This window comes from Protopterus annectens, chromosome 1.part1 (assembly GCF_019279795.1).
Source record: "Protopterus annectens isolate FY-2018-M chromosome 1.part1, PAN1.0, whole genome shotgun sequence".
NCBI lineage: Eukaryota > Metazoa > Chordata > Ceratodontiformes > Protopteridae > Protopterus > Protopterus annectens.
In genome coordinates, this window is record NC_056726.1 from 815328616 (window position 1) to 815354914 (window position 26299).

At 42.2% G+C, this 26299-nt stretch overlaps 1 protein-coding gene across 1 annotated transcript in view; it reads left to right on the forward strand.

Moving 5' to 3' along the window:
- The window catches only part of TLN1 (talin 1), a 3443760-nt gene that overhangs the window by 1729156 nt on the left and 1688305 nt on the right, over positions 1-26299 (forward strand). The window contains exon 22 of the mRNA XM_044078439.1: positions 19310-19477. Coding sequence (XP_043934374.1) covers positions 19310-19477 — 168 coding nt within the window. The remainder of the gene's footprint in view (positions 1-19309; positions 19478-26299) is intronic.

The window sequence follows — 26299 nt, forward strand, 5'->3', positions numbered from 1 at the left end:
TTAAACAGGTAACTTCCAAAGTTCTGTGCCAGCGTCCCTCACCCTCTGTTCTGGAAGGTGGACTCCCTATCATTCTCATGGAAGGGGATTTTTGTATGCATCCCCCCTTCCCTCTAATCTAGAATATCCTCTTGAAGATTCAAAAGGACAAACTAAAAATCTTCATGGTGACCTCCTTTTGGCAAAGACTGCATTAGTTCCCTCCTCTTCTACAGTTAGCCAAGGGCAGTCATCACAAGTTTCCTCAGGGTGGATTTACTTGTACAAGACGAGGGATCTCTCATTCGTCCATATTGATCAACACTGAACCTTACCTTGTGGGTGATAAGGTGATAGGCTTCTGATCCCTTTCAGACACCTTTTTTCTGGGAACATGCTTCTTGTCCAGCAGGGGGCCAGGAAACCTACTGTATAAGAAGCTAGATCCTTTTTCTGTGGATGCTGCTGTAGTCCTTTCTTACTTATGTGAATTGCTCAATGCTTGATTGGCCTTTTCCTCTATGAAAGCCCATCTGTTGGCCATTTTTGCATGTCTGTTTCCTCCCTTAGCTTCTATATAAGAGGTCAAACTTTTCTAAAAAGGCGTCCTTCACATTAGGCCTCCAAAGGAACCTGTTCTTTCTCCTTTGGGCCTAACTTTTGTTTTGGAAAAACTGACACAAGCACCCTTTGGACCTCCTACTGCTTTTCCCCTAAAATTTTATTTGGAATACTGTTATACTAGTAGCCATTACTTCGGCAAGTTGAGTTTCATAACTCCAAGCCTTGATGGCCTTTTCAGCCTTTTCTGATTTTCCCAAGGGTAGGGTTTCTCTTCGTATCGATCCTCCTTTCATGCCTAAAGTGGTTAATGGCCTGTCCCATAATCAGTCATTTACCCACCTTTTTCCCATCACCTCAAAACTCCAGTGGGAGTGTCCTGCACACTTTAGATGTACACAGGCAACTCAGAGTTTACCTGGACAAAAAACAAATCCATTTGGAAACTTGAACAATTAATTTCTTTTCACCCCAGGATGCTGGGAAATCCTGTTTCTAAACAGACTTTTTATACTTTAATCTCTAAGGCTATTACCTTCTGCTATATCTCTCAGGGGAAAACTGGCTTCCTCTGTTAAAGCACGTTCAGCTAGAGCTGTGACATCATCTGGAGCATTCTTTTAAGGTCTGGACACTGCTTCCGTCTTGGAGGCAGCTACTTGGTCCTCTGTCCATACCTATACTAAACACTACAAACTGGATTCTATTCCCCGATAGAGGGCAGGCTTTGCTAGAGAAATTCTGCATATCTTTGTGGAGACTCTCTGCTCCTTCCCCCATTTTCACTCATAAGCTTTGTTATTCTCCCTCATATTAATACTACAGCATGGGACTAGAAGGACTTAGAATAGTTGTACAAGATCTTACCATAACCATAGATGTCCTTTTCCATGTTGCAGTATTCTGTCCCTCCCTTCCTTCCTACTTGGTTCATGCTCTTCCTTAGATTTTCCCTGGAAATTTTCTTTACCTCTTATCCTAGGGCTGATTTTCTGACTTGGGGCATTCAGTTCTGAGGATTTTGCGTGCGGATGTCACTTTTATGGCCAGTGCTCGGCTGTACTATGTGCAGTGTCGCACATGCCCTGCAATAGCTTATGTCTTTGGTATACTACCTGGATGTTCTGGTCACATCGGCAGAATTTCCCCATGTTCTGATTACTGCAACGTGGAAGAGGACATCTATGGTTATGGTAAGATTTTACGCAACTATTCTTTATGGTGAGTACATAACTTTTTTATTTCTAAAGAAGCAAGGAGACCCACAGCTTCTGTCTCCTACAGAGCTCAATGGAAGGGATTTTCTTTCTGGTGCCATTGAAATAACCAGGACCCCAACCACTTTGCGGTACCTTTCGTACTAAAGTATTTGTGAGAGCTCAGGGGTGCAGGTCTGGCTTATTCCTCCATCAATATCCTCCTGTTGGCCAACTTTGCATGTCTGCACCTCAGTCCACCTGTTGTGTCTGGTCCTGCAGTCAAACAATTCCATAAAGGGGTTCCAAACCCCCCCCCCCCCTTTCCTTGAGATCTCAACTTCATGGTGGAAAAGCTCACTCGGCCTCATTTTAAACCAACAGCTTCAGCAAATTTCAAGTTCTGCACCTGAAAGATTGTTCTGCTTCTAGCTCTCAGTTCTGTTAGACTCTGAGCTACAGGCACTTATGGCCATTCTTCTGTTTCGTGTGTTTTACAAGGACAGGGTGACCTTGAGGGCTAATCCCTCTTTCATACAGAAAGTGTTGAACAAATGACAATGCCCTTCAATGAGGACATCAGTCTGTCTGCTTTCTTCTCTAACTTACAGAATAGGGGGAAAGGCTTTTTTTCACTCTAGACCACTGGTTTCCAAACTTTTTTGATTCTCTGCTTCCTTGCTGAATCCAGTTATTCACAAGCCCCCCCCCCCCCGGCAGTGTGCATAAAATGCATATTTCAGGGGTTCCCAAAGTGTGCGCTGCAGCGCACTGGAGAGCCACAGCTTTCTCTCAGGGGCGCCACCAACTAATAAGCTTAGCTGCAAAATTAAACCGTAAACAGTTTCTGGTTTATTTTGCAGTTAATCTCATTAGTTCGTGGCGAGCGTGAGTGAATGCAAGAATGAATGGAAGTGGCTTTGTGTGTGTATGTGTGATCAGCAGAGTGAAAGGGATGCATTAGTGAATGCATAAATTAATGAAGTGGCTGTGTGTTTGTGTGAGAGAATGAATGCAGATATGAATGAGGAAGAGGCTGTGTGAGTGAGTGAATGCAGGTATGAATGAGGAAGTGGCTGTGTGTGTGTATATGAAGTTCTTTGTGTTTCACTGTTGCAGTCATTACATTTGGGTAATCTGCTGGCAGGTTGCCCTCAATCGGCATGATTAACAAAGTCTTGGGTCCTGCGTCGGTTGCTGTCCCTTCTTTCATGATGTCAGATCATCAGGGCTGTAAAACATGCAGCCGACGCCACTTCATCATTCTTTTTTGCCTCACGGTTCCCAAAGCAGTTTGCAGGTGCCGGTCGGCTGACTCCTGAAATTTTCGTTTTCGAGTTTCAGAGCAGAAGTCTTTAACTAAAAGATAAGTACCCCATTGGGGAAACTTTTTCTTGCTCCTTACCAATGTCAGTAAAAGTTAATAATTGCATAACTTGTGGGAAGCAAATACCTCATAAGGATTTTCATTTGTACTGTATTCCTTGCCCAGACCCTGATCATAACTTACCTTGTCTGTTTTGTGCTAGATTTAATCAATGCACTATTAAGCGTTGGTATATTTTTACATCTAAATGTTTTGGTTCACGATTTAACTATCCAGAAATGTTGTCAGTAAGCAGTCAGACTACCAGAATACCTAAAAAATGCAAAGAAAAAGACAGACGGGCCATCGAGGTCCAAAACTGAGGACAACGCTTCTCTTAAGCCAGTCGCTAGTTCGCCGGTACTCATTGAGGCGCTTTCACAGCCCCTGATGCCCGCTACTTTTGATTTGCAGGCCTCTACTGAGACCCTTTCGGAGTCTGGTATGCTGTGAGATGCTTTAAGTGTTGAACCCGCAGATGTCTCTACCTTGGATGGGTGCAGAGCTGCTGTGCATGCACCGGCTTCTGAGGTTGTTTTCAGGCCTAAAGATTAGTATATTAAACCAACGCCATTTTTAAAATTAAGGCCAAAATCTACTTCTGTGTCTAAAAAACTGACGCTTGGGCCACGTGTACAGGCCCCTATGCCTAAAAAAACAACTGATCAAAATGGTTGAAGACTTCATTGCCTTGATCAGGGGTAGCCAACCCACTCCTAAGAGGCCTAGGCAAGACATTGATTATAAATTTTCTGAACAGTATTCTGTTTCTGAACAGTATTTGTCTATTCCTACTTATGAGATGACTCTTATGCAGAAGATTCCATTGCTTCTGCTTCTCCCCCTGAGGACTTTTCTTTTGGGGAAACTTTACGTACTTTAAGGGAACATTTCCACTGTGAAGGTCAGGATTTCTCTGAATCTAAAAAGAGACTTAGGATTTTTCTTCTTCTTCCTCAGCATAGGCCTTTGGCTATACCTTCTGTTATAGACATTGTTGATGACGTTTTCTCAGAATCTAGTATGGCTCCTGATTCTCTGCCTCCGGCTCCTTGTAAGCCAGACAGATACTATAGGGTTCCTGACTCCCACAAATTCATTTTTAAAAATCCTACTGCTGATCCTGAAACCATTTCTCAGGGTCCCAATGGCATTAAGGCCTCTACTGCTAAAAATCCTACCCCTTCTGATAGAGATTCCAGGGCGCTGGATAGATGGGATAAGAAGGTTTACACTTCTGCAACCTTGGCAGTTAGGGCTTTAGACTGTCAATTTCATATGATTAAATTTCAACAGCATATCATGGGACTACTTAAACAGAAAATTATGTTAATCTCTGACTGTGTGGAAAATCAAGATTTACTGGGTTTATTACATTCAGTTGAACAAGTTGGAAAACATACTTTGCAATGTGGTTTTGATTCCTTGGAGGCCTCTTGCAGGGCTTCTGTAACTATCTGTGCTAAGAAGGCATGCTTGGCTCAAAGAGCAAACTCTGCCTAACCCTGTTAAAGCAAAATTTTTGATGCTCCGTTACAACAGGACCGTCTCTTTCGTAGTAAGGCTGAAGAAGTGTTAAAAAAGGTGGAAGATAAAGCTAAATCTATGCAAACTGTGAAATATTTCTTACAAGTGCAACCTCCAAGATTTAGTAGGCACTGGCCTACTAAGAACTGGTCCTTTCCAGTCCCTTCGAGAGCCACTCATGCCAAATCCAGACATTCCAAAGGCTCCAGGTTTCAGTCACAAGGAACTATTAGAGCAAAACAATGGGGTGCCTCCACCTCCAAATCTGGAAACAACAAAGCACCTCCCTATGGTAAATAGTCTCAATGACTTCCCTCTACAATCACCAAGCACTTACCTTTTAGCCGCCCCTTTGGGGGGAAAACTGGCATTTAATGCACGAAACTGGCAACTTATTACCTAGGACAAATGGGTTTTAAATATAGTATCCCATGGATACAGATTTCGTTTCCACATGTTACCAATCCCAAATGGATGGCCAGACATGCCCCCAAATCAGTGGGCAGAGGCCCAGAAACGAGTTCTGTCCCTCATGAGAAAGGGGGCTATTCAACCAGTACCAGAAGAGGAAAAGAGACTAGGTTTCTATTCAAGACTTTTCCTGGTACCCAGAAAAGACAAATCATGGCGTCCAATTCTGGACTTACCCATTCTAAACATTTCTGGACATTCCAAAATTCAAGATGCTGACTCTTCAACAGTTACTACCTATGCTAGGCAACGTTGCTTGGTTGGTGACTCTAGACTTAAAAGAGGCTTACCTGCATATCCCAGTTAGGGAATCTTGCAGAAGATACCTCTGCTTCAATGCAGGCTACTTGCATTACCAGTTTTCTGCACTGCCCTTTGGCTTATGTACTGTGCCCAAGGTCTTCACAAAGTGCCTGGCTCCAATAATTGCATTTTGCAGGCAAAGAAATATTCAGATATATCCATACCTGGACGATTGTCTAATTCAGGCAGAAAACAAGGACATTCTTCTAAAGCATCTGGCATTTAGAAAAAGGGTTCTTACTTGTCTAGGGTACACCTTAAACGAAAAGAAATCACAACTGGTACCCTCTCAAAAAATTATTCCTGGGTGCAAGCTTGAATACAACTGCCCAGATGACTTACCTTATGCCAGAAAAGCAAATTCAATTGGTGAGTTACTTCAAACAGCTGGCCACAAAAACCTTGCAATCTGCAAGACAAATTCTGCAAGCCTTTGAGTTCATGGCTTCCTGCATTCTTCTGATTCCATATGCAAGACTGCATATGAGGAAACTTCAGTGGTACTTAAAAAGTTTATGGAGTCAATATTGTCACAGCCTGGAAACAATGATTCCTATCATACCTTGCCTGCAACTAGAGTTCCTATGGTGGGCAGAGGCCTGCCACCAAAACAAGGGACTGCCATTCACTCCACCCCCTGCCGCCCAAACCCTAACTACAGACACATCAGACTATGCTTTGGGGGCTCATCTGGCAGGAAAATGCATTTAGGGCAAATGGAGCCCAAATCAAATGCACCTTCATATCAATCAGAAAGAGATGCTAGCTGTACAGAATGCACTGACAGCCTTCAAGGACTACCTTCATTTAGGACAATTAATGGTAAAGACAGACAACACCACAGTTATGTAGTACATAAACAAGCGGGGGGGGGGGGTACACATTCCTACCCCCTTTGTAGATTCGACATGGTATTGTGGAACACTGCCTAGATCTATCAAGTACAACTACAAGCTCAATTCCTGCCAGGAAAGCTAAATACTCTGGCAGATGAACTAAGCAGGAATCTTATGGACCCACACAAATGGAAACTGGAACCACAAATTTTCAACATGTTGACATGCAAATGGATGAGTCCAGACATAGTTCTGGGGTGAGGCAAAAAGATCTATCAGTTGGACAAATTCTGCACAATAATTCATCACAAATAAGCTTAGCAAGTGGATGCTCTATCATTCAACTGGAAAAACCTATCGGTCTATGCTTTACCCCCTCTGCCTCTGCTCTCCAGAGTTCTACTAAAAGTCAAATAGGACAAACCAAAAATTATTCTGATTGCTCCTGACTGGCCACGCTAACACTGGTACCCACTCCTGCGCAATGTGTCACACCTTCCTCCATGGCGTCTGCCTCAGACACCTTACCCTACTGTCTCAGCAGAACTACCAAATTCTGTACACTCAGTTCCAAACTTTGAATCTTGCAGCGTGGCTAATCATCTAATTTCACCCTTGGCATCCCTCAGCAAACCTGTGATGGATGTCATTTTGGAGGCCAGAAGGCCTAGTACTAGAAAATCTTATGCTGACAAATGGAAAAGATTCTGTGCCTGGAACCATTCACAAGGAATAAGCACAGCAATGCCCAATATTCCTCAGATTCTGCAATACTTTACCGAGATGCTTCACAAGGGCCTATCTTTTTCTTCCATATAAATCCATGCCTCTGCCATTTCAGCTCATTACAAAACAGAACCTCTTCTCTTCTTTCATCCTCTGCTAAAGCAATATCTCAGTGGGGCCAAAAACTTAAGACCTCCCAGGAGAGCGCCAACCCCTGCATGGGACCTCAATTTTGTTTTGGAAAAACTCACACTCCCTCCTTTTGAGCCAGCTGCTATTGCAGACTTAAAATTTGTCTCCTGGAAAACAGCTTTCCATTTAGCAGTCACTTCAGCTAGAAGGATTTCTGAATTACAGGCTCTTATGGTAGTGGAGCCTTTCATTATTTTTCATGCGGACAGGGTGTTTCTCAGGACCAGTCCATCTTTCATGCCTAAGGTGGTATCCAGTGTGTCTCTTAATCTGACATTCATCTGCCAACTTTTTTTCCCACTCCACAGAACAAGGGTGAGTGGATTCTACATTCCTTGAATGTACACAGACAACTTAGATTTTACCTAAACTGGACAAAATCTCTAAGAAAATCTGAACAACTATTTGTGGCATTTGCTGCAGGGGCAGGAAAGGCTATTTCAAAGCAGACTATTTCTAAATGGATAAGCCATTGTATTTGTTTCTGCTGTATGCACCATGGTAAACCTCATCCCCGAGGGGATCAGATCTCATTCCACCAGGGCTGCATCCACTTCTGCAGCCTTTCTCAGAGGGGTTCCTACCAGAGACATTCTAGAAGCTGCTACTTGGAGCTCAGTTTTTATGTTCAAACATTACCATTTACCTCTCTTCTCTAAATCCAGAGCTGGCTTTGCCACTGCTGTCCTGCAGGGCCTTATAGCTGCTTATATTGCTGTATAAATCTGTCCTCCCAAACATTGCTTTGGGTATCTAACCAAATGCAATGACTTCAACGTTGAAACAAGAACATAGTACAATTGTGTACACTTACCATAAATGTAGATGTTCGAGTGTATTCACTGTTGCAGTCCTGGTTACCCACCCCTGCAGCCCCCCTGTTTTTCTCTTACTTATACCTCTCCTTTCTTTTACTATGCTTAAAAGCCTTTTTGGTGTATTTGCTTTTGTCTGGAGGTATATTTTTTTGTTTTAATTTATATACATATATATATTTTGCTCCCCATTTGGGGGGCACCTGACATCTGGGGCAAGAAAAGCTGATGTAATGTCGTCGGCTGCATGTTTTATACCCCTGACGTCATGGAAGAAGGGACAGCAACCGAACCAGGGCCTAAGACTTAATCAGGCCGACTGAGGGCAACCTGCCAGCAGATTACCCAAATGTAATAACTGCAACAGTGAATACACTCTAACATCTACATTTATGGTAAGTGTACACAAAGATTTGTGCCTCATATTTTTGGTGTATTCCTCCTAAAATCTGTACTTTTCTGGCAAATAGTTGAGGATTGATGTAATTAAATAATGACAAACATTTGAGTTTAACTCAACATCCTTCAGAGAATTCATGCTAATGCAAAACCTATTTTTCTATCAACTTTCGTAAGACCAATATTTCAAATCTGTCCCTTTTTGTCCTCCCATCATTTTAGGCTTTGTCCAGAAAAAATCTGGACAAAGCCTAAAATGATGGGTGGACAAATAGGGACAGATTTTAAACATTGCTCTTACAAACTTAGAAAGTTGATGGAATAATAGGTTTTGCATTAGCATGAATTCTCTGAAGGATGTGAAGTCTTAAACTCAAATGTTTGTCATTTAATGACTTCAATCCTCAACTATTCGCCAGAAATGTTACAGATTTTAGGAGGAACACCAAAAATATGAGGCAAAAATCTGGACATTCAATCACACACATGCACAGTCACTTCATTCATTCCTGCATTCACTCACATATCGCTCTCCCTCTCCCGATCTCTCTCTCTCTCTCTCTCTCACACACACACACACACACACACACACACACACACACACACACAGCCACTTCTTCATTCATTCCTGCATTCAATCACACACCGCTCTCACTCTCCCGATCTCACACACATGCACAGCCACTTCATTCATTCCTGCATTCACACATCGCTCTCACTCTCCCAGTCTCACGCAGACACACAGCCACTTTTTCATTCATTCCTGCATTCACTCACACATCGCTCACTCTCCCGATCTCTCTCTCTCACACACACACACACACACACACACACACACACACACACACACACACACTTGCTTTCATGCACGCATTCACTCACACGCAGACAGACATGCACACACATACAGGCATTCACTTACCTGCAATCAGGTGCTAAGCTTCGCGGCTCCCCTGTAAGGAAGCCACAGCTCCCCAGGGTGATATGGCGCACAGTTTGGGAGCCCATGCTCTAGACATTTATAAACAGCTGAGGTTTTATGTGGACAAGACTAAGTCTGTTTGTAAGTTAGATCAGTCATTTCTCATACATGGAATCAAAACTTGGGCTATACAATTTCTGAACAAACTATTGCAAGCTGGATCTCTAAAGTCATCTCATTTTGTTTTGTGCATGGCAAATCTTTGCCCTCATGTCTTCAGGCTCACTCTACTAGGGCAGTGGTAACCATAGAGTCCACCTTCAGAGGGATGCATAGTAGGGAGCTGTATTGGAAGCTGCCACATGGTGATCTCTACACACCTTCAGTAAAAACTACAGGATTGATTCATTTTCAAGGTCAAGAGCTGCCTTTGTTAGGTCAGTCCTCTCTGGCCTTTTGGACAGTTCCTCTATCTAATAGCACCCCCCCCCCCCGTGTACATTCCCTTCAGTTCTTGGTAGAATCACCCATTTGTTTGGAATACTGCAACGGCTGTCTGTCAGGACGTAGTACATTTGAGTAAGACCTTAGCTTAACAGTAAATGTTCTACTGATCGTTGTTGAAATCATTTCCCTCCCTCCTTCCGCTGATTTGGTTACCATCTACGTCTTTCTGTCCTGTAGGCATGACCTGGGGGGGCTTCTTGCTGCTTTCTGGCTTACCAGTCACTGTTTCCGGGATCTTGGTGATAGTCTGAGGATCTGTGCTTGCACAACTGCCTGTGTACCCCTGCACTTTTGAGCTGAGGTAACATGTCAGACGTATGACCTAGGGAAGGCTAAGCCTTGGTACCCTGGCCAGATATCAGCAGTGGTAGCCCATTTGTTTGGAGTACTGCAGAAGTAATCTGTAGGACATCTGTTATAATAAGTGCTTGCACAGCTGTACTTCATGTGGTTTGCCATGTGAAGCAGAATTTGCGCTGTGTGAGCAGACACCTTATATATGTATTGTCAGTTTCATCTTTTGCATTCAAAAGGCAAATTGATGGGACACTGGCTCCATCTGGTTCTTGTTTCAGGAATATATTCAGTTTACATCTTTGTCATAACCACCTGATTCTTTAGGCCATTCGCTGTAGCAGGTCCCATTTCATATTACTACAATTGTACATACTGTTTAGTTCTTTCCTTCTTGGACATTTACTGAACAGAAAGCCTTGTAGTAGAAATGCATCTCCAGAGGCCTTGTACATTATAAACCAGTCATTCCTTATTCTTTCCAGAGTGAACATTACCCAAGCTGCAGAGTCTGATTTTTATTTTGCTGACCGGGCTAGTCTAGCTGGATATATGTCCATTTTCAGTAGAGGCCTGGGGAGAAAAGCTCCACAGCAGCTGGATACAACTAATATAAGTAACTATAGACATAAGGGGATACTAATCAACAATTTGTTATACATGGTAACAAAAAACCCTACGAGTTAGGCTTATTTACATTACGTAAAAGAAACAGCAGTGAGGGAAGGACATATAACTAGGTATGTAGCATAATAGGTACAAGACAAAATAAACACTTTTGGCAAGAGGTTAAAGCAGAAAACTTGCTAAATAAGAAAAGGTTAGTTGTGACGAAAAGAGTTTCAGCCAGGATTAGTGCATGGACACAGCCATTGTGAATTAAGGAAGATTTTTAAATGCTTTTTGAACAGAGGAGTAGATGAAAGGGATATAAGATTACTTGGAAGTTTATTCCAAAGGATTCCAGTGGTGTTAGTAAATAAAGAATCGCCTGATTTGTTACTGGATTTTAGGGTTGCGGCTAGTAAATTATCGGCTGAGCGTAGGGTACTTAGATTTTTATAGGAGTTGATCAAGTTACAAAGAATGGGAGTATTTGTAGGATGATGCAAGATTTTGTGGATGATGGTTAGTTGTTGAAAAAGAAGCTGGTTTTGCAGTTCCAACCATCCTAGTTTGCGTAGATTTTGACAATGGTGAGTACGGAATGAGGACCCAGTGGCAAATCTGGCAATGTTGTTATAAGATGTGGCCAGCTTATTTTCATTATTTTTGAATAGATTTGTAAAAATTGGGGAGACATAGAGAAGCATGGAAATTAGGTGAGTTTGGGCAATAGTAGTCCTGGCTGTAGGTGTTAGGAATGATTTTAGCCTATAGAGGAGTCCCAGTTTTCTATTCACTGATTTGATGGTTGAGATTGTGAGAGTCAAAGTGGAGGTTATGGTCAATTGTTACGTCTAAGAGTTTGGTCATTGAGTCTGGTACAATTACAGTGCCATTATTTGATGTGAAATCAATAGAGGGAGACTTCTGGGTAGGGGTAAACAGTAGAAGTTTTTTTTTTTTTTTGGGTTAAGAGGAGACAGCATTTGGAGAACCAGTTTTCAACTAAGGTAAATACTTTTTGGGTATTTGGTATTTTGGTCATTGATTAAAAATAGAAAAGAGGAGGGACCCCAAGATAGAGCCTTGTGGGACTCCCTGCAAGATTGGGAGTAGAATGGATAGGCTGTTGTCCCAGAGGACTGCCTGTTTATTTCTAAGATAGGATTCAAACAATTTGACTGCCTGAGTGTCAACTGAAAGTGAAGTTAAGTACATCTATCATTAAGTGATGATTCACCATGTCAAAGGCTTTGGAGAGGTCTAGAAAGAGGGCCGAGGTGAGTAAGTTGTTTCTATTTTTATTAATAGAGTCAGAAAATGATAGTAGTGCAGTAGTATTACTGTGAAAAGGTCTAAAACCATGCTGGCAGTTGGCTAAAAGATTTTTTTGGAGATGATCAAGAAGTTGCCGGTGAATGCATTTCTCCATGATTTTAACTAAAGGAGAAAGTAGAGCTATGGGATGGAAATTAGAGAGTTCAGTTGAGCTTCCTCCCTTATGAAGAGGTATAATGTATGAGACCTTCATGTGCTATGCTTTACAGACCTTTTACTACTGTTGTTTCTGTTCCTTTTCTAAATGTGTTCAAATGTTTGCCCCATACTCCAGTGTATTAGTAAAGGAGGGATATAAGTAACAAGAGAAAAGCGTTTTGACCTTTTAAATTTCAGGATGCATTCAGTTGCCTTGTATGTCTCTGCACATTTTTCTATATGCTATTTTAAAACTCATTTTTAAACTGCTTCAAATTAATTGAAATTGAGTTGGAATATTAATGGGTTCATTGGCTAAAATTGCCTTAATGAAGATACTTATGTAGAGACCTACCCCAATTATATACAGTAGAGTCAGTTTTCTGAATGTCAGTTATCCAAAACGTCAGTTATCCGAACACAGTCTTCCAATGTTTTCGGATAGGACATATCATAGTCTGAATATGTAAACATTATACATATTCACTTGTGTATGTTTTTTTATCTTATAGTCCACTCGTGTGTGAAAAAATATTCTTTGTCTACTGGAATCACTGTATGGTTGAAAAGTGTATTCCCTGCATACAGAAAAAACAAGATTTTAGAAGCTTATCTGGTTCAGTTATATGTTTGATAATCCGAACCACCCTAGGTACCATTTAGTTTGGGTAATCGTGACTACTGTATGATCTCACCCAGCAGATCAGCATCCAGCCTTACATATGCTTGGATCAATTTTTTTGTGGCTTTTAGTGCTAAATCTTTCTTTGCTTTTTTATCAAAACTCCTCATTGGTGGAAAAGGACTGAAAATAAACTGAGCAGGTCTTCCAAGGACTGCTCTGCAAATAACAGAGGAGTGTTTGTGGGAAGCCTACTAAGGTTGGATTGCTTGTCAGCACTGACAGGAGTTCTCTAGCTAATGTAACATGTTTGAATGACTTAAGAGCCAGCTGATTGAGATGCTAAGATCTGGAATTTAGGTAGGCATTTACTGTAAACTTTTGCTTTGCCTAACTGGGCATATAATGTTTAGCGAGTATGGTAGGACATGTCAAGACTGTACAAAACCTTAGGAGAAATGTATGCTAAACTAGAGGGCAGACCTGTGAAACCACTGGGCACGGTTCTCTTTTTCAGTATAGAAATTCAAAAATGAAGACTGATAGACTTCTTGGTGAATTTTGAGATGGTTTAACTCATTCACTTTAATGGAGCTCCGGAAGTTTGCACTGTAACTTCCAATGGGCAGAGCCTCTGCCTTTTGAAAGAATCAAATTATGTCCTCACATTCCAAACAAATGTTCATATCTCTGGAACCATAGGAGTTATGAAAGTAGTATAAATGACAAAACTCTTCAGCACAAACTATTTTTATATTGATAGTATTATTTAGTTTCTAGGTCTTAAACTGAATTCTGTAAGTCACAGTAAATACACTAACTGTGATACATTTGTAATATTTTGTAATAATTTATAATATCCCAGCAACCACTCATGTTTCACTCTTACTGTCAGAAGCGTTTTATTTATCTAGCTGAAAGCTTTCATATTAAGCTAAGGAGTTGTGTGTTATTTGGTTGTTGAGATATTTAGAAAAATGAGAAAATTATATATATGTAAGTTAATGTCATAGGTTTGTAGATTAGTACTAGGCCTAACTGCCCCTGTGAGCCATTTTAAGCATAGCCATTTATCCCCTGTGAGACTCAAACTCTCTATACCTTGTGTTTGTAAGGCAAACAACTTGACCATTAGGCCACCCTCCCATTATTGAGGATAAGAGTTAATATCTAGTTTGTTGCACACAACAGAGGTCAAATATTAATGCATTTGAGTTTGCTATTATGTAAGCTTTAAGATGAAATGTTTTAAAACTTGCACATAGCATGGTTTTGGAATTATTGATACAAATATGAACAAGCAATATTTGACACACAGGCATCAGTAAGAGTTAACTGCAGATGCACCTGGAGGTGTCATGCAGATGTAATAAGTTAAGAAATGAGTTTAAACTTATCTAGAAAAACTAAAATAAAGCAGTGAAGGGAATTCTTCAGTGTCATTGCAAAACAGAACACATTTTTAAACTTTTTATTAAAATTGTCACTTGACAGACACTACTAAAAAAAGAAAAAAACATTAACATTTTTCATTTACATGCATTATACATTATGTATTTTTGCTTTATAGCAGTTGCCATTCGCTCCAACGTAAATTGCTCAAGTCCTGCTTTCTGTTGAACCTTACTCTTCCTCCTGAACATTATTATTAATGTACTGTTGCTACAAATTTTATTTTCTATGTAATTTGCTAGTTCCTTGTCCACCTTTTTTGTTTTGGCAAATATGTTTGTAGAAAGCCTGTAACCAGCAGTTGACTTAACACTTGTGTAATGTAAAACTGCAAGTTATAATTATAACTGAAAAAGCTAAATGAAAGTTGGGCATTTTTTACTAGTGGGGAAAACCTGCAGAACGAGAACATGAGAATAATGTATAAATAGTAATTTAGAGTTGTAGTCTACTTGAAAATTATTAAACTGGATAAGCTGTATGTGTAGTAATAATTTAGTAATTCAAACTTTCAAGAAAATACAACAGTCTTTAGGAAAGAGAGGTTAACAGAAGTATTAAGGATCTATCTAATTGAGTCTTTTATTTATCAAGAGAAAAATCTCTGACAAAAGTATGTAGATATTTTCAGTTTGTTTCAAGTCTTCAGCATTACCATTGAATGATATGCCTTCCCAAAATTCATAGTATAAGGAAGTATAAAGAAACTGTGCACAAAACCTTTGGCCATTAGAGAGTTAAATGCTCACCATTGGGAACAGAAGTTAGTATTACCACATAATTAGAATGTTAAACCATTTTCAGGTGAATAGCTGGTCACCCTTAAAGTTGTTGTTTGTCTTTCGGCTTTTCCCAGTAAGGGGTAGCCACAGCGGAACTCCGGTCCGCTAATGATTGGCAGTAGATTTTTATGAAACTCAAAGGTGCCAGCTCGACGCTCAGCCTTCAACGAAGGCACGCTCATTTACGCACGCATGTCTTTCGAATGCTATCCAACTGTGGGGAGGATATGCAGACTCCACACAGAAGGCACTCCCAAGCCCAACCGAGAATCGTACGGGAGAACCTCTTGCTGTGAGGTAACAACGCTACCGCCGTACCACCGCTGTAGATACCTGTCACCCTTAAAGTAACGTTTAGAATAATGGCCTCCATTAGTGCTGACTGTTTATTACAGCATTAACAATCCCCCTTCCCTTCCACCATTAGTACCTTTTAACAGTACTCTTAGTGATATAGAGGGCTGAAGCCTTATCTGTGATCCAGGTGTTTGGGTTTGAGTAGTAGCTTACATATTTGGAGAAGCTGCCAGGCAGGGAGATGAATGATGAGGCGGAGTCTGCTCACATCTTAAGGAGTGGACATAAGGAAATATCCTTGGGTGTTAGTGGCCCCCCCCCAAATATCCTTGGGTGTTAGTGCCCTCCCATTTCACTAATTAAAGCTGGTAATGAGCCCTTATACCAAGCTTTTGCATGCTTTACTCTTGCAGTTATACGCAGGAGTTAGGAGAAACCCTTTTAAAGGCTGCCTGGATTTTACCCGCCATGTGCTCACCCCATAAAGAGGGACAGATGAGTGATGATGGCTGTGGTGCATCTTGTTGGAAAGTATGCATAGCAGGAAGCCCTCTTTCCAGCAAAGGCCTGATGAGAAAAGCTCCATAAAGATTACGGAGTACAACAGAAATTGCACACGCACTATGTATAAAATAGACATTGGCCCGTTCGATTCTCAGCTAGAGCGTCTTCTGTCTGGGGACATGCGTGAATGGGCTTACCTTTGTTGAAGGTTGTGAGTCAGGGCTGGCAACTCGGCACGTACAAATCTACTGCCAATCATTAGCAGACCGGAGTTCCACTGTGGCGACCCCTAACCAGGAAAAGCCGAAAGACACAATAACCATAGGAAATTTACACAAACATTGTAAATTGTTTGAGAGTGCAAGAATGAGCATGTAGGAGGGTGGTATGAGTAGCAGAGTAGTGAAGGAGGTAGGGGTTAAAATGAGAAGTAATACAGAACTGAGGTGACATTGAGAGAAAAATTAAGAGGAGGCATTTTATGAGGAGAAAAATATTGAATGGGATAGAGGTAGAAATGACTGAAGAACGTGGAGTAGAAATGAGATTGAGAAAGATGGAATGAGGTGAAGTTTTAAAAGGATGAATGAGAGGGGTTAAGCAACATGGGCACAAGTGGATGTTCATTGCATAAATGCATCAATAACATATGGGAATGGAAAACATTTACTAAAAATATCACCATAATCTTTAGAAAATAAAAATGTGAATAACTTCTAGTAACTTTATTCTGTACACTATATGGCCTGGTGCTAAGTGCACTTTAGGAACATGAGTAATCTTTAAAACATTTGCAGTGTTTTTAGGTTGTCTTAATGCTTTATCATTCCTTAATGAATGGTTACTGTAAATTATTTGTTTAACCATGTAAACTTAATAGATGCCAACTGTATTTATTTTTGGTGGTGTTGGTGGCCTGTCAGTTTGCAAGTGGAACTTGAAGAAATCAGGCCTAGGCCAACAGATCGATGCTCATAGACTTAAACCTCTGAGCTAACCTGACTGACTCCAGGAGTGCTGGGACATGCTACCTAGGGTACAATGTGCAATCTTCCAGGGCTTGACTGATGTCCCCCCCCCCCCCAATCTACATTGTTTACTACCTCATTGTGCAGCATGTCTTTATAGTAGAAATGAGAAGGATAAACACACAAGAGGAAGATCTTTACTTAGCCTACTTTGTAAAGTCTAAGTCTTTATTACTTCACTGACTGTTGTGTGTTATATTAGCCAGCTACAGTTTTTATAATCGTATTACTGTCATTTCTATCAACAGGGTTTTAGATGCGTCTTTCAGTAAATCTCTAGTGTAGAACTTTTAAAAGTATTTCCTTCTAAGGAGGAGTAATTGCAGAGATTTTTTTATTTTTACCAGGGTTTTGTTTAGGTTGTCATGTTGCCTGTGTCACGTGCTTGGAATACTGTTGCATATGTCTAATTTTTGTTGCAATTCCAAGAAACATCTTTGCCCTTCATTCAGAGTAGGTGATTTGCCTTGTACACTATCATTGTGGTCTTGAAGTCTGCTTTTGGCATCTTCCATCATCCACAACCAGTTGATGTCAGCCTTGTACACAATAGCTTCCCAAGTCTCAGCCGCTGTAGTTTTTGCAAACATACTGAGTTCAGTGGAGCAGAGGGATAGAGCCCTGTCTGTGGCCGGTACAACAGCAGCCCTGGCACTGGAGGAGCAGCCAATGGACATGGAGATGGAGGAGTGAGGATGCATGTCTTGCGCACTTCTTCTGGGGGGGGGGGGGGTGGTGGTTGGGAAGGTTGTGCACACTTATGGAGACAGAAAGTTGATGGGTTCCTTGGTAGAGACCGGAGAAACCACCACTCTCTCTTTGGGGTGTCAGGGCTGCCTGGAGGCAGTGCCCTTGTGAAAATAAGGGGTTCTCCTTTGCATGTAGTCAGCCCGTTGCACATCCCTTCTTGGTACTCAGTTAAGTGCACACGAGAATAAGGCCCTTCTGGATGGTTATCTAAATAATGGCCCCTTCCAATTGTCTCATCTCCACACTGATGGGGAGTGAATGGGCTTAACTAGTCAGGAGGGGACTGATGATCAACAGACAGAGGAGGCAAAAAGGCCAAAATTGTTTTTGCTTACAGATGCACCTATGCATGATGCATGATAATTATGATTGTGAACTTGTCTTGCTGGTTGATATTCAGGTATGCATGCAAACACCCATACTCGCATTTCTGTCAAGTGAGCAACCTGAATCTTTGAACAGGTGATATTGGAGCTGCTGTTGTCTCACTTTTGGATTGCTTATTCTGATTATTATTTGGATTGTTTGTTCTGAGTTTTGCAGCTTTTGATTCCTTTTTTGTGCCTGTGTTGTGTGGTCATTTACTACTGTACAGTGCAATATAAATTGGGAAAAGAAATGAGAGAGGCAAAACAGAATGGAGAACAGGTAGTCAGAAATGTGAATCTTTTCCCTGTTGCCTTTGCTCTAGCTTTTAGATTCCTTTTACTTTGAAAAACAGTAGGGTAGACATTTTTGACATCTACAGTCAGATGACTTAACGCATCGATATGTACTTTGAAGAAAGCAAGTACATTTAAGCTGAACTATATACACATTGGTTTGCATTTAAACCAGAAAATTGAGAGGGTTGCAAGTAAACCCCAATACTTCACTGTACAAGTATTTCAGATAGTAGGAGCATCTGAGTTGCCATTCCCCAGCTGTTAGGAATACTGATTGTGATTGAATAAGTCTCAGAAGGAAATTCTGGTGGCTAGGTGAGTCACCAAGCCAGTTCAGTATTTTATAAGCATTGACCACAAGTGCTCTTTCTTTTTGCAGAAAGGAGACCAGATTCTTCGTAACATATGCATTGATGAGTATCCTTTGAATGGCTTGTACAGATCCTTTAAATTGCTTGTTAAGGAGAGAGTGTTTTTATTTCTAAGAATAGTTGCAGTGAGAAAAAATAATTATAGTTCATATCAGGGAACTGAAGTGCCATGGCTACAGTTCTCCAAACTTTTTGTGGAATAATCTTTAACATAAGTGTTAAGGCTGTGTCCATAAAAAGCAATGCAATTGTATTAATTCTAAATTAGAATTCAGGCATGCATCTAGATTTGTTTTCCCGCTCTTCTAAAAGTAATCACTAGCACATGTGGTGAGATGGGTTATTGAAAGCCGATGCTTTAGGTTTATTAAAAACTAATTTAAGCTTTAATAACCCAGTGTATCCTGGAAACATTTTTGTCTTCAGCATGCAGCAGCTCACAGAATTACAAAACAAGGGCAGCAAATCTGTTGAGATAATACTGTACTCTGTTTACATTAAGGATGAGGTCGAGTTCTGATGAGGGAAGGTTTTGATAACTTGATCTTGTAGATAGATTTTCCTTATGATTAATTTATGTGATGCCTGGTGCCTGAATCAGCATGCTGATGACTGGTTAATATTGCCTTTCTGCTCTCATTTTTTCTGTTGTCTTGTTGCAGGAGATGCTTATGCGTTTGGCCAAGGCTGTAGCCAGTGCAGCTGCTGCTCTTGTGTTGAAGGCAAAGAACGTTGCGCAGAAGACTGAAGACTCTGCTCTGCAGAACCAAGTTATTGCTGCTGCTACCCAGTGCGCCCTTTCTACTTCACAGCTGGTCGCCTGCACAAAGGTATGTGTTCACCACAGTACTGTAGCATGGTTATCAATGGAGTTGGGCTGCTGTATGAGTCAGTCTAGCCATATGATGCTGAGAAAAAAATAACCTGGTTCGTTCGTGTTACCAATGCATTGAAAATAATGAATTAAAGGCAGTTTTGGTTACATCTTGAAATATTTGCAGTTGAATAAAGCATTACTTCAGTGTGTCTTCCATTTCCCCCCAAAAAGTCTGTTGCTGCTTGCAGTTCATAATGAATAGTATACTGGAGCAGGCCGAGCACACCATTTAAGTGCTTGAATTAGCTGCCTTGCTTTTATAATTTTAATGACAAAGTAAAATAGGAGATTCATTTGGTGATTTTGTGTCCTTTGGAGAATATACTAAGTTGTTTTTTTTTTTTGAGATTTTGAAACTGAATCCAGAATCAGAAGCCTATTTCTTAAAATTGTCATGTTACAAATTGCATGTGTTTGCATGCAGACATTTGTATGAGTTAAAGTGCAGAATAATTTATAGCTCTTAAAAAAATAGATATGTGAGTGTGCTGCTGTATTACAGCATGTATGCATAGAAGAAAGTGTTTAGAGTAGGGTACTGCGAGAAAGTAAACCTGTAGAAATGGAGTGCTTTGCCAATGAGGAAAGAACATGGCAGAGATGTGAGTTTTTGAGAGGCGCTAGAGAAGTCGTGGTGGTACCCCAGGACAGTTTGGTTTGATCAGTCTTGCAACATTTATAAATGGATTATAAACTAGATATATTTCTGTAGAAACTAACTTTATCTCAAGGTCATTCCCTGTGCAGTACTTGTATCTTGAAACTAAGAAAGGAGGAATGTCCTTCAAGGATGCATCTGCAGTCATCACATATGGGTTGTCCTGCCTCAGGCAGCCCTTCGGTCGGCCGGATTCCAAAGTCTGGGTCCAGCGTCGGCTGACGTCGCCCCTTCCCCGACGTCAAGAGCGCCTGGGGTGTAAAAGCGTCAGCCGACGCCATCTTCCTCTGTCTTTCTTGCCGCTTGGTGCCCGAAGCAGAAGCAGTTCGCAAGTGCCGGTCGGCCAGCTCCTGTAATTCAGCTACCGAAGACTTCAAAAGCTAAGTACCCCGTTGGGGACTCTTTCTTGCCTCAGCCGATGTCAGATAAAATTAATTGTTTAACTTGTGGGAAACAAATACCTCATAAGGATTTCCACTCTTACTGCCTCCCCTGCCTAGGCCCAGACCACGACGTCTCGGCCTGTTCAGCCTGTGCTTCCTTCAACTGACGCACTCTTAGACGTCGGGCGGAGTTCGCAGAGGAATTTTTTGGGGCTAGTTTTTCATACAAAATGCCGTCGGAGACTCCGACTTCACATTTAATAAAGAAACGGAAGGACAAGGACCGACACACACGGGCTGTGGTTTCGGCTGAAACCACGGCCAGGCCTACCGCGAGTGTCTCTGTCTCGGCTGAAACAGAGTCCTTGGTACTTCCGACACCCAAAACCGCTCAACCGACAACCTCGGCCCCGGAGGCCCCTGCTGAGACGGTTACTGAATTTCCTTCAGAAACTGGTGTTTTGGAAACTTCCGACACCATTCCTCTAGACAAAACTACTCCAGCACGTGGTGCAGCTAGGCCTCCTGCATCCATGACCTTAAAGGCATTCACCAGGGCTAAAGTTGCTAGACATACAAAAGCTATGCCTCCCAGGGTTATTCCTCAGGGACCCTCTACAAGTTCACAGATTCTTACTTTAGCAGAGGACCTTATTTCCTTGATTAGGGGATCTCAACCTCATCTGGACAGGGGCTCTCAACCTCCTCTAGACAAAAGGTCCAGGGTTGAGCCCTCTGATCCCCACTCCTCAGAGGAGGCCTCTGATGGCTCTGCTCTCTCGGACTACCAGGAGGAGGCTTTTTTGGCCTACGAGGACTCTGATGCAGAGGAATCCATCCCCTCGGCCTCCCCTCCTGAAGAGCTATCCTTTGGTGAGACCCTTCACACTGAGAGCATTTCAAATGGCAGGGCCAGGAATTTTCTGATTCCAGGAAAAGATTAAGAACTTTTCTGCATTTACCTCAGCATAGACCTTTGGCTATTCCTCCTGTTTTGAATGTCATTGATGTGTACTCTGAGTCTAGCATAACCCCTGACACTCTTCCCCCGGCCCCTGTCAAACCCGATAGGTACTACAGGATCCCGGACTCGCATCATTTTCTTTACAAGGCCCACTCTGCTGATTCAGAAACTATTTCCCAGGGCCCTAAAGGGGTTGCAGCTGCCACCTCTAAAAATCCACTCCCCTCTGAAAGGGAGTCCAGGGCTTTAGAGAGATGGGGTAAAAAAGTGTATACTTCTGCTACTCTTTCTATGAGGGCATTAAATTGTCAATTTCATATGATACAGTACCAAGAGTATTTGTTAGATGAATTGCATAAGAAACCGTCTTCACCTGAACCCCTAGATCGCAAATCACTACAGGATCTGGTACATAACTCCCAGCAGGTTAGTAACCATTTCTTACAATGTGGTTATGATGCATTGAAAGCTTCATGTAGGTCAGCTATGACAGGTGCAGTCATACGTAGGCATGCTTGGCTGAAGGAACAATCTCTGCCAGACCATGTTAAAGCTAAGCTTCTGGATGCTCCCCTGGAAAAGCAAAAGTTATTTGGCTCCACTGCTCAGGAGGTCTTAAAGAAGGTTGAGGAAAAGGCAAAATCTGTACAAACAGTTAAAGATTTTCTACTAGTCCAACCACCAAGATTCAGCAGAAATTGGCTTGCCAAGAATTGGTCCTTTCCGGACACAGAAAGATTTCAGAGAGGCAAGAACAGGCGTGCCAGAGGTAGAGGGCAAGCTAGAGGCTCCTACAGAGGACGTCAGTGGCAGCCTCCCAACCAGAGGGGTAGTGCAGGACCTACAACTGCTGCACAAGGACAGACTCAATGACTTTGCTTTGATTCCGCCAACCAGGGCTCAATTAGAAGCACCTTTGGGCGGAAAGCTTTCTTTATTCTCAGACAATTGGCACACTATTACAAGAGACAAAATGGACACTGCAAATAATAGACAGAGGATACAGGTTCCATTTTCACACATTACCAAAAAGAAAAGGCATGCCAGACCTGCCACCAAATCAAAGGGCAGAGGCTTTGAAACAAATCTCCAACTTAATGCAAATGAAAGCTATAGAAAAGGTTCCTCTTTCAGAACAAGGCCAAGGATTTTATTCCAGACTTTTCCTTGTTCCAAGAAAAGAAAATCAATGTCCGCAATGAATACTTATCTCATTGTGCCAAAATTCAAAATGCTGACTCTACAGCAACTCCTTCCCATGCTGGGCAAGGGGTCTTAGCTGGTGACTCGACCTCAAGGAGGCATACCTGCATGTCCCTATCAGACAAAGTTGCAGAAGACACCTCAGATTTCTTGCAGGCTCAGAGCATTATCAATTCTCAGCATTGCCCTTTGGCTTATCTACTGCGCCCAGAGTATTCACGAAATGCCTGGCATCAGTAATTGCACACTGCAGACTTCAGGGGATTCAAATATACCCATATCTGGACGACTGCCTTATACAAGCGGACAGCCAACAAACTTTGGTAAAGGACTTAAATTATGCCATCCACACACTGCAGGCATTGGGATATACAGTCAACTTTCACAAATCAAGACTTGTTCCATCCCAAAAAATAACTTTTCTGGGTGCGGATTTAGATACAACCATCCAAATGGCTTTCCTCACAGAAGAAAAACGGACAGCTACCGGATTACTTCAAGAATCTGACAAGACAAACTTAGCTGACTGCAAGGAAAATCCTGCAGGCCCTGGGTTACATGGCATCTTGCATTCTTCTCATTCCCCAAGCAAGGCTGCATATGAGGAAACTACAATGGTACCTAAGGAGTTTATGGACTCAGCACAGCCACAGCTTAGAAATTTTGATCCTACTCATTCCATGTCTCCAAAAGGAATTTCTGTGGTGGGCTCAAGCAAGCCAATCGAACAGGGGTCTGCCCTTCAGCAAGCCAATAGCCAGCCAAACTATTACAACGGACGCTTCAGACCACGGTTGGGGAGCACACATGGAGGGCAGATGTATTCAAGGACTATGGTCACAAAAGGAGCTACGCATGCACATAAACCAAAAGGAAATGCTGGCAGTGATACATGCAGTCGAGGCCTTCAAACTCTTTCTGCATCAAGGCCACCTGCTAATAAGGACAGACAACACCACAGTTATGTGGTACATAAACAAGCAAGGAGGCACCCATTCCTACCCTCTTTGCAGACTGGCAATGAATCTATGGGAACTGTCCTTGAAACTCAATATAGACCTGCAATCCCAGTTTGTGCCAGGAAAAAACAATATACTGGCGGACAGCTTAAGCAGAAATATCATGGATGCACACGAATGGATGTTGCACCCAGACATCATCTTACAGATAACACAATCATGGGGAAGGCCAGACATAGATCTGTTTGCCTCCCTCCACAATCATCAGCTGAAGAAATTCTGCTCAAGGACATACCACCCACAAGCATGGAAAGTGGACGCCGTATCTTTCAGCTGGAGAATCCTAACAGTGTATGCATTTCCACCTCTTCCATTAATGGACAGAGCAGCCAAAAGTGATTCTGATAGCTCCGGATTGGCCAAGACAGCACTGGTACCCACTTTTAAAGAGCATGTCACACACGAAGCCATGGGCTCTTCCTCAATGGCCACTTCTCCTGACAGCACAATTACAAAACTCTGCATTCCAGTTTTCGTCTACCGAATTGAAGTTGAAGTCTTCTGAAGCTAAGTACCCCATTGGGGATCCTTTTTTCTTGCACTAACCGATGTTGGAAAAAGTTAATTGTCTAGCCTGTGGAAAGCAAGTACCACACTTTGACTTCCATTCTTACTGCGTCACTTGCTTAGGCCCACACCACAACATCCCCCGTTGTCGTTCTGTGCTTTGTTCAACACCAGAACTATCCATCGTTGGGCCTTTATTGTAGGTAGATATTTTCACTTACAGTCCTTTAACTCTGATATGGCTTCATTAAGCCATCCGACAGCAGATCTTACGAAAAAACGTAAAGATAAAGACAGAGACCGCACAGCTCCAAACCTATCGATGACACTTCCGTTAAGCTAGTCATCAGTTCTCCGGTACTCAGTGAGGTGCTTTCGCAACTCCTGATCACCACTTCTGTTGATTCACAGGCCGCTACTGAGACCCTTTTGGATTCCGGTATGCCACAAAACTCTTCGACTAAGGATCCTGCGGTCGTCTCTACCTTGGATGGGTCTGGAGCCGCTGAGCAGGCACCGGCTTCCGAGGAAGTCCTTCGCACTACCGAATCTGGACACAAACCAACGTCTTCTTTCGCAACTACCGTTCTTTCTAAAACGACCAAGTTTCTTAGGCCCAGAGTATGAACCATACCCAAGAAACCATCGACCCACTCTCGGGCGCCTGCTACCTTGCCTCAATCTCAAATGCTTAAAATAGCAGAAGGCCTTATCATGCTAATCAGGAGAAGCCAAGCTATTTTCTCCAAAAGGAAAAGTGATCTGTCCGCTGTAGTTTTGTCTGAACTAGAGTCAGAGGAATCTGATGCTTCTGAATATGAAGACATGCAACCCCTCTCCACTTATGAGGATTCTGATGTATAGGATTCCATTCCTTCAGCTTCTCCCTCAGTGGATTTTTCATTTGGGGAAACCCTGCATACTTTAAGGGAACATTTCCCGTGGGCGAGTCAGGATTACCCTCAGTCTAAAAAGAGACTCAGGGAATTCCTAGATCTTCCACAATACAGACCCTTGGCCATCCCCCAGTCCTGGATGTTGTGGAGGATGTTTTTCCTCTAATCCAGCTTGATGCCCTTCCTCCTGCTCCCAGAAAACGAGACAGGTACTATAGAGTCCCTGACTCTCAGAAATATCTTTTTAAAAATCCTACAGTTTGGCCCTAAGGTAATTTCTCAAGGGCCAAAAGGGATTAAAGCAGCCTCCGCTAAGAATTCCACCCCCTCAGACAGGGATTCCTGAGCATTGGACAGATGGGATAAAAAAGTATACACCTCAGCTACTCTTGCTATCAGGGCACTAAATTGTCAGTTCCATATTCTGAAACTTCAGCAACATACCTTGGAACTCCATAAACAAAAAATGTCTTCCTTTCCTGCTAGGCCAGAATCTAAAGTTTTACAAGAGTTAATGCATTCTGCACGTCAAGTAACTAAACACACCTTGCACTGTGGTTTTGACGCCTTATAAGCTTCTTTTTCGGGGCAGCAGTCACTGGATCTGTCATTAGAAAGCATGCATGGCTTAAGGAACAGCCCCTGCCAGACCATGTCAAATCTAAATTGTTGGATGCACTTTTGCACAAAGATAACTTATTTGGCACTAAGGCAGAAGAGGTCTTAAAAATGATGAAAGAAAAAGCAAAATCTATGCAAACAGTTAAGGATTTCTTGCAGATCCTACCCCCCCCCCCCCCCCCCCAGGTTCAGCAGGCGTTGAACTTCAAAACGCTAGTTCTTTCCTGCTCCCAGTAAACAGGCCCATCCTAGGTCCAGTGGAAACGGACCCACCAGACAGCAGCCCCAAGGAATGCAGAGATCTAAGCAGTGGACTACCTCCACTACAAAACCAGGGAGTTCTAAGACACCCTCTTTTGGTAAGAACTCAAAATGACTCACCTCCCCCCCCCTTCACTTACCCCTAGGAGGAAAACTCTCCTTTCACTCAAGCACCTGGCCCACCATTACCAAGGACCAATGGGTTCTGAACACTGGTCTCAGGGATACAAATTTTGCTACCAAACCCTTCCAATCCCAAAACA